This window comes from Anabrus simplex, chromosome 11, assembly GCF_040414725.1.
Source record: "Anabrus simplex isolate iqAnaSimp1 chromosome 11, ASM4041472v1, whole genome shotgun sequence".
In the NCBI taxonomy this organism is placed as follows: Eukaryota; Metazoa; Arthropoda; class Insecta; order Orthoptera; family Tettigoniidae; genus Anabrus; species Anabrus simplex.
The window spans coordinates 48,216,618-48,230,556 of NC_090275.1; the positions used below are offsets into that span (position 1 = coordinate 48,216,618).

At 38.9% G+C, this 13,939-nt stretch overlaps 1 protein-coding gene across 1 annotated transcript in view; it reads left to right on the plus strand.

The window, feature by feature from the left end:
* LOC136883511 (neprilysin-11) overlaps positions 1-13,939 on the plus strand; it is a 234,708-nt gene that overhangs the window by 147,359 nt on the left and 73,410 nt on the right. The window contains exon 5 of the mRNA XM_067155866.2: positions 360-425. Within this exon, the coding sequence (XP_067011967.2) occupies positions 360-425 (66 nt within the window). The remainder of the gene's footprint in view (positions 1-359; positions 426-13,939) is intronic.

Genomic DNA, 13,939 nt, shown 5'->3' on the forward strand with positions numbered 1-13,939 from the left:
GCACTCTGGTCAACCAAGCGAAGTCGCCATATGCACCGTGCACAGTGCATGCACCAAGCGGATGCACCCTGAGAGGCCCTGCTATAGACAATACGAGCTTTGGAATGAAATTCATTTTATGCAATCCCTAAACTTATCTTCAAATTCTTGCTTTTTCCTTTCCCACGAACATAATATTTAATATTTAGCCGTCACAAGTACTCATTTCTAAACTGTATAGCGGCCTTCTTACACATTTATGCTCCATACTTATTAAGTTTAAACGTAATTATTTATTAAATGAGATAAACAAAACACTCAGAAAATAATTAATGTAAATTGTATATTTTATAATTAATATACTGACCTGTTTGTTGCAGATGAATACAACGAGGCCAACGAGGTCGTCGAAAGGATCTGTGAAACAGAAGAATGCATCAGATCAGGTAAGAATATAATACACCTGTTTTTAAAGAAGGTAAGAAAATTAAAGACTTGATGCTTGTTGTTTAAAGGAGCCCAACATCTAAGGTCTCATCGGCCTAATTAAAAACTTAAGGGGAACTGAATTGTCCTATCTCCTCAATGTTAAAATGTATATAACTCAATGTTTTACACTGGTAGAAGTAGGTCCAGGTAACAATATGACAAACAGATCAGAGTGGATGTTGGACGTAACAGTTACCTAAAAATGAACAAGGTTAGCACACGATAGGGTGAAATGGAGAGCTCCATCAAACCAGTCTGTGGACTGATTACCCAAACAACAAGATTCGTTTTCACCTGACAAGTGAGGTTTGCTCCTGGCGGCTGTACACAAACAATAGATTCTTGGCGCAGGTAGGAAAAAGTCTATGCCTTTTGCATATAAATAAATAAATTTAATTATTCACCTCTTTGCGTAATTTGAAAATTAATAATATAAAAGTTGACAGAAGAACAACAGTCTCCACACGGGGAGTCGAACCCACGACCATCGAATTATTAGCCCATGCTCTTACCGCTACGCCAACAACTGCTCGGCGTGCGCGCTAACGTAAGTGGCTTATACGATGCGAGAGCCGTGTCAACATTTTTATTTTAATTTTTATTTTCTATGCGCTTGGCCATCTGGAGTTCCCACTTCGGGTACTTTCCTTTCTAGCCAAGCCCTGCATGTTCTATAAATTTGATTGAAATCGGTGTTGCCGGGAAGGGAATGCCCCCTTGTCAGATTGCAACCACAATCCCACCAGCGTCTTGCGAGAGAACTAGGTAAATGAGAATAATTAAATAAATTAATAAATAAATGGCCGATCTGGGTAGCTCATGGGATACAGTGTTGGCTTTTAGTTCCAGTTCATGGGTTCGATCCCAGCTCAGTCTGGTGGTATTAAAGGTATTCAAATACGTCAGCCTCGTGTCAGTAGATTTACTGGCACGTTAAAGAACTCCTGCGGCACAAAATTCCGGCCTCTCAGCTTCTCAGAAAAACCGTAGAAGTAGTTCGTGGCACATAAAAAAGCAATGACAGTATAAATAATATTATTAAATAATTTAATGTACGGGTCCGCCTCTGTGGTATAGTGGTTAGCGTGATTAGCTGCCACCCCCGGAGGTCCGGGTTCGATTCCCGGCTCTGCCACGAAATTTGAAAAGTGGTACGAGGGCTGGAACGCGGTCCACTCAGCCTCGGGAGGTCAACTGAGTAGAGGTGGGTTCGATTCCCACCTCAGCCATCCTGGAAGTGGTTTTCCGTGGTTTCCCACTTCTCCTCCAGGCGAATGCCGGGATGGTACCTAACTTAAGGCCACGGCCGCTTCCTTCCCTCTTCCTTGCCTATCCCATCCGATCTTCCCATCCCTCCACAAGGCCCCTGTTCAGCATTGCAGGTGAGGCCGCCTGGGCGAGGTACTGGTCATTCTCCCAGTTGTATCCCACGACCAAGAGTCTGAAGCTCCAGGACACAGTCCTTGAGGCGGTTGAGGTGGGATCCCTCGCCGAGTCCGAGGGAAAAACCGAACCTGGAGGGTAAACAGATGATGATGATGAATTTAATGTACGGTACTAAGTTATAACGCACTACCAGAGGAAGTATAACCTAGAAGAAATTTCAGTCATCGGCCTGAACTCCTCGCATGCTTCAGGCAAACTATTTTTCTACAGACTGACATCTTAAATAAGATCGTAGTGGTCCTGAAGGGATCGATCACTATCTTCAGGAGTCACTGCTAGTCCCAAACAACGGCAGCAGAAAAAATTAACCATGGTGAATACACCAAATTTTAACCAACTAAAAATTTAAGTGTACTGTGATTGGATGGGCATACCATGAATCTAGGAAGTGTAGGGTAAATACATAGAAAAATAAAGAAAGAAAGAAAGAAAGAAAGAAAGAAAGAAAGAAAGAAAGAAAGAAAGAAAGAAAACAAACAACAAATAATTAAACTGTCCGCCTCTGTGGTGTAGTGGTTAGTGTGATTAGCTGCCACCTCCGGGCCCCCGGGTTCGATTCCCGGTTCTACCACGAAATTTGAAAAGTGGTACGAGAGCTGGAACGCGGTCCACTCAGCCTCGAGAGGTCAACTGAGTAGAGGTGGGTTCTATTCCCACCTCAGCCATCCTGCAAGTGGTTTTCAGTGGTTTCTCACTTCTTCTCCAGGCAAATGCCGGGATGGTACCTACTCTAACTTAAGGCCACGGCTGCTTCCTTCCCTCCTCCTTGTCTAATCCTTCAAATCTTCCCCCCCCCTCGCAAGGCCCCTGTTTTGCATAGCAGGTGAGGCCCCTGGGCGAGGTACTGGTCAACCTCCTCAGTTGTATCCCCCGACCCAATGTCTGACGCTCCAGGACACTGCCCTTGGGCAGAGGTGGGATCCCTCGCTGAGTCCGAGGGGAAAACCAACCCTGGGTGGTAAGCAGATAAATAAATAAATAAATAAATAAATAAATAAATAAATAAATAAATAAATAAATAAATTAATTAATAAAATGAGAAGAACCTAGTATACTAGTATATTTTAATGAAGGATTTTATTATTATTATTATTATTGCTGTTGCTTTCCCTTAAATTGTAATTAAATTTATATTTCAAGTGCCTTCATCCCTAACTTTACCACACTTGAAAGCATTATCTTCCTAAATTCTGGGAGTACCTAATTGAAAGACACAGATACAACCAAGGAGGAGGGAAGAGAATGAAGACCTTTGTGACACAAGCGTTCCTGAGGCCATGGTCTACCGCTATCGAGCGTGGAGCGATCTGTCCACGTACTGTCAAGGCTACATACAATATGGACAAGACACGCACAACCTGAATATTAACACTCAGAGCTGTTGTCGACAGAAAACTTTCCAACAACAAGCGACTTTACAATATAAAAAAACATTAGTAACTTTCTGCAGCAGGCTATTCCAAGGTTTTCCCCACCATTGATATTATCTACTTTGTTTTTTTTTTCATTATATGCGGAAGCACTCTTGCTAAGCTCTTTAGGAATTTCCGTGCCAAGAAAATCAGACTAGTAATTTTTAAACTTCAGCAGATGATTATCCATAACTTTTTGTTGCGATTTTTCCCATTGTCTCGGAACAAACACTTAATATTTATTTATTTATTTATTATTTATTTAATGATTAACATAACAGGCATTCGCCCATTTATAATGTTCACAATATACAGTACAATTAATAATTACACTACCTTCTAAACATTAACTGAATACAAATTGTAGAATACAATAATAATTAAAAATAACAACAATAGTTGTAATAGTAATAATGTTATAGGATTTATGCTCCACTATCTAATTTTGACGGTTTTTCGGAGACGCCGAGGTGCCGTAATTTAGTTTTGCGGGAATTATTTTAGGTGCCAGTAAATCTACCAACACGAGGCTGACGTATTTCAGCACCTTCAAATACCACCGGACTGACCCAGGATAGAACCTGCCAAGTCGAGGTCAGAAGGCAAGCGCCTAAACTGCCTGAGCACTCAGCCCTTATTAGTTCTGTCATCTACTTGACAAGACACTCATTTTAATAATAATAATAATAATAATAATAATAATAATAATAATAATAATAATAATAATAATAATAATAATAATATCGTATTGCTTCAAATACTCTGCTTCAGATGTTTTTAATAGGTAATAATGTCACTGGTTTTATGTCCCAGTAACTACTTTGACGGATTTTAGAGATATCGAGGTGCCGGTATTTTGTCCCACAGGAATTCTTCAAATATCACTAGACTGATCCGTGATCGAACCTGACAATTCGAGCTGCGCAGGCCGACTCACTTTGGCTGCGTGTCAAGACAGATGCCCTGGGTTAGTCTAAAAGATATAATTTTAATCTTGGAAAGGTTAATTTTCATATTGTAATCATTGCAGGTATTTTCAAGTACCAAGATATTAGATTGCAGGCTTAACCAAGCCAGAAAATCATGGGAGATCTTGATTCTTGCAAAACAGATGAGAACAACCTTTTTGAGTCACATCCTACGATGTGATAAATACAGCCTGATAGGAGGCAAGACAGGCGAGACCTAGAGGGGGAGAAGTTTATCCTGGGCGCGAAACATCGGACAGTGGTTTGATATACACAATACAGAAACTCTGACATTGCGAAAATAAAACAGAAGAAATAACTCCGTGAAGTCATCGAACTTCAGTGAGGCGACGGCGCAAAGTGTGGCGAAGGCAGAGCAATCGAATTTCATGAAAGTGAAGAATTGGGCCATTCTCTGTATTTCCTACGGTAAATAAGCCATAAAATCTGGCTGCATGTAATTTAAATTTCTTTCTAGCACTGCAGATTGGCATAGGGTAAAGAATACAATTTTCCAATAAAAACTGTTCGATAAGTTATAAAGTTTTCTAATCCAATACTAGTTAACCATTAACAATATCAGTGACTTCGCAGAATTTGTAGTGAACTTTTCAGCGCGAGAAAGGCCTCTTAAGAAGAGATGTGCACAAAATCCTTCAAAACTATGGAAAATATATTGGGAATCTAGTCCTAAAAGGATTTGGTTGAATTCAGTACTTAAGTGCACTAAATTCCTAACACATGCGCGACAGGTGCCAAGCCCTCATTTTCATGCATTACTATTTTTCGTCATCGCTGAACTTTTTACGTCCGTTTTGTCAGGCAGTTGACGGTATCACACCTAGGGGTATTGACGAAGGCTGTGAATTAAATTTTCCGGTTGGTCAAGCATGACGATTAATGAGAAAAGTTTGTTTTGATTTCAGAGATACAGTGTGAACATGCGTGTTGAGAAATTCAACTGTTCATTTCCTGGACTTCCTTTTTCCATGGCAAATGTACCTTTTTCTCTTGAACTACTGAATATATCAATATGAAACTTGATAAACAGGCAGAATGAACACTGTCACACATTTGCCTGCAAGGGAATTACGATGTATTTAATTTTATGGACTTGAGAGTTTCATATATATGTATTTTCGTATTTTCAAACTGAAAAATTGCTTTGTTTAAAAAAATTGAAATAAAAAATTAAAAAAAGCCTGCAGGCGTTCAATCATCAACGTATTAAAAACCATTAAAGTAAATTACAATGTCCAGGACCTCACCATTACTGAGGAAAAGGTACATCAATATTGCCAAAATACCAAATTTTTCGTAAAATTTTGATCAAAATTAACTGATTAATATTTATAGCTAAGAAAAAAAGCATTTTAAATCATGGTTCTGACTCCAATATTGTCCGAGTTAGAGAATTTTGATAATCAATTAAGTTTCGTGCACGAATCCCCCTCATTGCTTGGAAATCAAAAATCACTTGCAAAAATTTAGAAATGTCTTGGAATAATTCCACAGCTGCCGATCATTAAGCCTAAGACACGAACTTTCTCCAATTTGCATTTCTTTTTGAAATACTCTGATATCTGTTCAGGTATCTTTTTCTTTCGTACGGACAACATCTTGTGACTGTTGAGAAGCTGTTTCAAACCATATGGTTGGATCTATTATTAAACCAGACTTGTTTTTCCTTGTCCATTGCAATGATGTGTACTCTTCTTGTGCTCCCATCCTCCAGTGCAGTGGACTTCCTGAAAAATGTAAATTATTTTTTAAAAGAGACGCTGTTATCTTGAGCCTAACGCAATGGTGGCAATGTTGCGTAATGAGTAAATTATATTTAAAACGAAGGAAGCTGAATTTTGTGGCGTTTACTGCGGTTTATTGGTTAAAAAGTACCATTTTACGTTACTCAAGAAACGATTCAGGTACTTTTTCAGGTATAATACTGTTGCTATCGTGTTCCCTTGCATGTAGTTTACAAATTTATTACTCAAAATTAGTTCGGCAGACTTGAAGAACAGTAATAAAACGTTCCCAGCCATTATTTATGACAAAGTACAAAATTATAGTCTCCTTCTAAACACGTCAGGCTTCTCCCGATAAATTTTTCAACCCAGCGGGTGTTCGGCCCACTGAGGGGTGAAAGAAGAAGAAGAAGAATATTGTTGTTTACAAAGGCCTAACATCTAGGTCACCTGCGTCTAATGGTACGAAATGAAACGAAATGCAATGACAATTAAAAGTCCAAAATTCATCCACTTACCAGAATTCAAACCGTGATGATGAAGAACGAATGGATGAATATGAATTTAAATCAAGGAGCGGATTCGACCCGCAATGCCCCACCTTCTCAGAAACGATCTTAAAACAATAGTATTACTGACCAAGGGACTGCTTACAAAGGACAATCCTTACTCGATGATGCCCGTTATCAAAAGGGGTGATAAATCCAAGTCATCGGCCCCTCATGATAGTACTTACCGCTGGTAAAGTAAAACTATGGTATATCTCATGTTGCGATACTAATCGAAAGTAGCGTAGACTCACAATGTTCCACTCATTATGGTACTACTCACAAGTATTGTATGCTGCACAGATAACGCAGACATATGTTATTTCTCACATAATGGCGTCACACATAGGCAACGCAAACCCATGGTATTGCTGACATAGGTGTACTAATCACGGGCGCCGGTATTCCCGTGGTGTTCTTCACATAGTGGTTACTGATCATACGCAACGCAGATCCATGGTGTCGCTCATATAGTGGTACTAACATCAGAGGCAACGCCCAGATCCCTGGTGTTTCTCATATAGTGGTACTACTCGCAAGTAAAGGCAACCCATGGTGTTCCCCGCGTGATGGTACTAATCACAAGTAGTTTCATTGTTCTAATTCAATCATTCGTTGGTTGCTCCTTTTAATCTGCTCTTAAGAGAGACAGGGGATACCGTGGATGTATTTTTTGTCTGAGCCCCCCACTCACAGCGGGTAGAAGAAGAAGATTTCTAAATAAATCTCCTCGTTTGATTCGGTGATATTAGTACTGTATTCCAGATGAAAACAACGAGAATTAAGCTTAAAGGAATGTATCGATTCGACGGTTGTTGAGTTCTTTCACCTTCTCTGAATCGATATATTTTTACATACAGTACAACGGAAGTGCCTGCTTGTTTGATGAGACAGATTCGAGCCAGGTTTTCCACGAAGAGACCAAACTTTAAAACTATTAATAGTCCTGAACAAAGCAAACATTTCTATTTTATGTGTTCGTCGTCGACAGACTGAGTCAGCAGCAAGACTGATGCTATTGCTGGTACATGGATATAATTGTCAGCAGTCTAGTAAACATCCATGTGAGGTCTCTCGGCTAACTTGCATTATGGCTCCAGATGTGTGGATCAGTCGGAGATTGGCGAATCAGTATTCCAGGATTACTAGTTCGAATTAGCTGCACATGCGAAGGGAGGGAGATAAGTCTATTCGGAACTTCATGCTGTACAAAGTTGGCACATAAAACTATTCTGGTGGCACATTTGGTAGGGGCTGCCTTGCAGAGGTGGTAAATGCGTGTTCGGTTTACCCGGAAGGACATCGGTTCCATTCCCCGTTAGAAAGTCGTAGAATTTAAGAAACAATATTTCCACTTCCGGAGGTGCACATGGTCCTGAGGGTCACTTACCCTACACCAAAAATGAGTACCAGGTTGATTCCAGGGGGTAAACGCAGCCGGGCGCCAAGTGCCGAAATTATGGATAGTGGGAGCCTTTACCTTCCACCCCTTGAAGACCATGAGGCCTCTAAGAAGATGACTTTTTTTTTTTTTTTGTACACACTAGGTGTTTACACAGTGAGACTGAGATATATTGCCCAATATAGTTCAGATTTCTTCGTCATCTTGTAGTGTAAGTTTCCTAACTCTTTGACTAACTTTACAACATATGTAAATCTGCATTTTACTTGAAAAATATGAAATATCTGCATTTACAATGGAAATTATAAAAATTAACATTCATTAAATAAAATACACACACGTCGGACCTTGTACTCACACTTACTTGTTACCTGCTTACTTACACATACGTTATTTGAAGGGCGCCAGCTGCCACTAGTGCAGCAATAATAGAATGAGACTCTTGACTATCTCTAGGGTGTGGGGTAATAAGCTTACTTTTGACAACATACCATATAAGTTCTGGGAAAAGGAGATTGGCGTTCGGTTTCCCCATTAATTTTGAGGTTAGGATATTTTACTGTCAATGAAATGAAACTATGAATTCGTTTGATAGAACAATATATATTCTTTAAATAATATATCAAAAAATAGTGAGTCTTGTTGCGATAAAACAGATGAGAATATGAAATTATGACATTGCAACTGAAAGAAACTAGGCATGAATTTGAATTCTTCTTGACCGGACATTTAACAATTTGTACGAAATATTTCCCTCACTGATTCACTTGACTGTACCTTCAACACTTTTAGTGTAATTACGACGTATTCCTTTGATCTGGTGTTTACTGTAGATGTGTCACGCCTAACTTGGTGATACATCCTTGTGACTGCTTCTTCTCCATATCAACTGACTTCTTTGTAAGTCAATATGGTATGACCTCTTGGCAGGTCCAGGTTTGCCCTCTCTGACTCCATGGTAAGCCTTGCGTCCGTGTCTTCAACTAAGTGACCAACTAACTTTTGGCCTCACTCTCTCAATGACCAATAATTAATGGCTCAATAAGTCTTCACCATCTCTCGTTCACACTCGTCGACTGACCAACTAAGGCCTCTTGATCTAGTAGACTTCTTCACTGTACTGCATCTGTATAAGTAATGACTGACGCTACAATATGCACCCACCTTTTATAGACGTTGGTTGACACAGCTACGTAATCTCCAGAAATAACAATGACATACTCCCACAACGCGGCAGATATTACACACAGTGGTGAAATAGCCCGGAGCGGCCGACTCTCTGAGCGCATATCTAAATAAATACGATGCCGTAGCCATGAAGTGGCGATGACTTGGCAGAATCGCCAGTGGTATAGCAATATAACAACGTCACTTCCAATCTCTGATATATACAACAATTCTCACTGTACAGGTATTGAGTGTTATTCTACACATACGTATATATGCATACATCTAAGTACAATCTTGCAAGCAACAGGCAATTGCAAAATCGAATTGAATAAAACGGATAATTACAATAATAGTAACAATATCACAGATAACATAATAATACGGACATAATAATAATAATAATAATAATAATAATAATAATAATAATAATAATAATAATAATACAGATAAAATAATAAAAATACAGATATCATCTTGTAACGGGATTTGAACCGTTACAGTAGTAAACAGCACCTCGCTGAAATAATGGATTATCAGTGTGAAATCTATTACACTACTCTTATACTAACGAGAAAAATATCAGTTAATACCTATTGAAATCATAGGTTCAACTACTAATGATAGGGGAACAATACTCTAAGTTTCAACAAACGACTGGTTTAACATTGATTAATATAATGCCTGTATGCGCCTTCAAAGGTTCTGTATGATCTGTATAGCTAATGTAGAATTCATTAGTATCAGTATACAAACGAAACCGATCGAGTTGGTTATGGTCGCCTAGATGTGAGCTTGGATTTGAGAGAGAGAGGGTTCGTATCCCGTCGTCGGCCACCTTGAAGATAGTTTTTCATATTAACCATGTTTGCGAAATTAATAACTGGTTCGATAGAAAGCAGTTCGGGTTTAGGAAAGGCTATTCCACTGAAGCTCAACTTGTAGGATTCCAGCAAGATATATCAGATATCCTGGAATCAGGAGGTAAAATGGACTGTACCGCCATCGACCTGTCTAAAACATTTGATAGGGTGGATCATGGGAGACTACTACTGGCAAAAATGAGTGCAATTGGACTAGACAAAAGAGTGACTGAATAGGTGGAGGTATTTCTAGAAAACAGAACTCGTAGAATTAGGGTACACGAAGCTTTATCTGACCCCGTAAAAATTAAGATTGGAATTCCTCAAGGCCTTTCGACATTTCGACCTTTATGTTTTCTTATATATATATATATATATATATATATATATATATATAAATAAATGATTTGAGTAAAGGAGTGGAATCAGAGATAGGGATTTTTGCAGATGATGTTATTCTATACAGAGTAATAAATAAGTTACAAGATTGTGAGCAACTGCAAAATGACCTAGATAATGTTGTGAGGTGGACATTAGGCAATGGTATGGTGTTAAACAGGGTTAATGGTCAGGTTGTGAGTTTCACAAACAGGAAAAGTCCTCTTAATTTTAATTACTGCATTCATGGGATAAAAGTTCCTTTTGGACATCATTGTAAGTACGTAGGTGTTAATACAAGGAAAGATCTTCATTGGGGTAATCGCATAAATATGATCGTAAAATAAGGGTACAGATCTCTGCACATGGTTATGAGGTTATTTAGGTGTTGTAGTAACGATGTAAAGGAGGAGGCATGTAATAGTCTGGTAAGATCCCAAATAGGGTATGTGACCCTCTCCAGGATAACTTGATTCAATCATTGGAAACAATCCAAAGAAAAGCAGCTCGATTTGTTCTGGGGGATTCCCTACAAAAGGGTAGCGTTACAAAAATGTTGCGAAGTTTGCCTAGGTATACTTGGGTAAAAGGAGACGAGTTGTTCAACTAAGTGGTAAGTTCCGAGTTGTCAGGAGAGATGGCGTGAAATGATATCAGTAGACGAATAAGTTTAAGTGTTGTGTTTAAAAGTAGGAAAGATCACACTATGAAGATGAAGTTGGAATTCAAGAGGACAAATTGGGGCAAACATTCCTTCATAGGAAGGGGAGTTGGGGATTGAAATAACTTAACGAGGGAGATGTTCAACAAATTTCCAATTTCCTTGTAATCATTTATGAAAAAGCTGGGGAAACAACAGATATGAGATGATCTACCACCTGGGCGACTGTCCTAAATGCACATCAGTACTGATTGCTTGATTGATTGTGGTTCCCCATTTTAAGATCACGCAAATGCTGGGGCTGTACGTTAATAAAAACTACGGTCGATACCATTCCACTCCTAAACCTTGCACATCCTTGTATCGCCGAGAACATTCAACGTGTTAGTGCGAAGTTAGATTTGCAAAATAAATTTTGTACACGCGAATGGTCTCCTGCTTTTCTCTTACGTTACTCTTCAGGTCCCTGAAGAATCTCCAAAACGAAAGCTCAATTTATTCATTCTAGTACGAAATATAACTAAAAAGAATTTAAGTTGTCATCTCTCACGGTGAAAAAAATGTTCCTTTCCCAGATCACAGCTCCTGAGGCTAAATAAAGTTTCGGTGAAGATATTCAAGGGGCTGTACGCATACTTCCATCTGCTTATGGATTAGCGAATCAAACACATTGTACTTCTCCTGTTTGGTGGACAATATCATACACCAACTCGGGTTCTTTCTATCCAGAGAACCCCTCGAATTTATCTGTGAACAGTCTATTCTTCAAGCAGTTAGAAGTTTTCCCTCAATGGTTCGTCTTCTGATATTATTTGACTAGGGCCCAGCATACTGAAGATTTGATCTCTAAATCGGCAGGTAATTCTGGTAAACATCTTCTCCAGGCCATATCACGAATATGTAACATTTGTATAGGTGATAATTTAAATGATACGCTTTGCTCTATTGTGTATGGTTTTTCACCAATAGCACTAACAAGGAGTGAATCCATCCCATCGCCACTTGCAAGAATTTTCAATCACTGGTGCTAAATTATCTTGTAGAATTGAAGGAATGCATTAATTCACTTTAAGACATTGTCTTGACTGAGTCCTTGCAGACTATAACAAACTCATGATAGAATGTAAAAAATTAGAAGTTAAGATATTAACCCCCAAAAATGAGAATTATTCCTTTGCTCTGGTATGATTTACAGAGTAGTATCTGCTTTTCAAAAAATCGCCCTTGGTATTAAAGAGGTTCGCAAAGTATTTTGTGTGGAGTGTGGTGTCATACAGAGCTGAAACATGGAAATCAAGAAAGAAAGATACAAAATATTAGGAAAGTTTAGAAATATGGTTGTGGAGAAGAATGGAAAAAGTGAAGTAGACAGAAGAAGTACTAAGAAGAGTAGGAGAAGATAGACACCTGATGAAAACGATAAGAAGGAAGAAAGTATCCTGGTTGGGTAACGTATTACGGAGAAATTGTCTTCAACAGAGGGCAATGGAGGGAAAAATAAATGGAAGAAGAAGGCTTGTAATGTTAACAGATGTCAAGCAAGGTAGAAGGTATGAACAACTGAAACAAGATGGTAGGACAGAAAATCATGGAGGATATCCAGTTGCGAGACAGATTCACAGAAGGAAAAGAAGATACAAATGGTATCTAAATACGAACTAACTGTCCTCGGTTCACGAATATTCATTGATAGCATACAAATATCTGCCTAGAATTCACTTGCACCGAATTCCCACATTCCACATATTCTCCTAAAAATTGTTTGGCAATTCCAAAATTAATTTCTTCTTGCGGACTAGCCCCGTGAGGTTTGTTTCCCGAACTTCTCATGAAATCAGACGGTCTGCTGATAAATTGTCTTGAATCTATTTTAAAAATTTCATTACAGGACCACAACTGGACCTTGCCAAATTTACCTTTAAGATTTGGTGAGCTTGGTGTTAGTAAAACAATGGACGTATGCTCATCTGCATTTATTTATTCGGCTTATGGAGATCTCAATTCACACGTTTATTGTCACGGCGTGTGCCACTTTTCAGAGGCTCTTCAGGAATGATCACTTCTGAAAAAATCTCGGTTTCCTTCATGACGTCTGTATGTTCAGAACAAACTGGGTTATGGTCAACACTGCACGAATCCACGAATTATTGGTTTCAGTTCAAGATACGGCTGAACAACAAACAAGATTTCATCATTCCATCGACCAATAAAGTAACTTTTATGGACAGCACATCTTTCTAGATTTCTATAGTTTTACGCTTGGGTTTCAAAATATGTCAGCAGCCTATCTGTATCTGCGGTGTCATTATCGATCACTAGGACACCATGGCTTAATTTGCCCTAGAAGCTCTAGAAGGTTTTCTAGACAATTCTCCTTGAATTAAAATCAAAAGATTCGTCACATCCGCAGGCGTTCCAGACATTCAATCTCGCCTTAGAAGAACGGAAAATCTTGCATGTCGGATGCAACTTGCGTTGATACTGTTGCAGCTACACACTTATCTACCACTTGTGAAGAAGCAGGGTCAGCAGCAGAAGAAACCGCTCTTATAAAGCGGAATAAATATCGATGCATTGCCGTTCAGTCATGTCAAAGAATGGGGAGAACAGGGCGACCAATATACACATTCCAGAATTGGCCTGACAAGTTACAGTTAACCCAGATACATTTCGAACGTAGTTATTTTTATTTTTTTATATATCCTGTGACCATAGAGATAGTTTCGCAACTATTTCCTGTCAGATTTCACGACCTTGGTATTTTTCGTTCCGCTACTTGCCAGCTCTGCGGTACATTGTAACCGAGAACATTATGTACTTTTCCCTACCACGTAATATTTCTGCTTGGGTGACTTCAATGCCCATCCTCAAAGCATTTGTC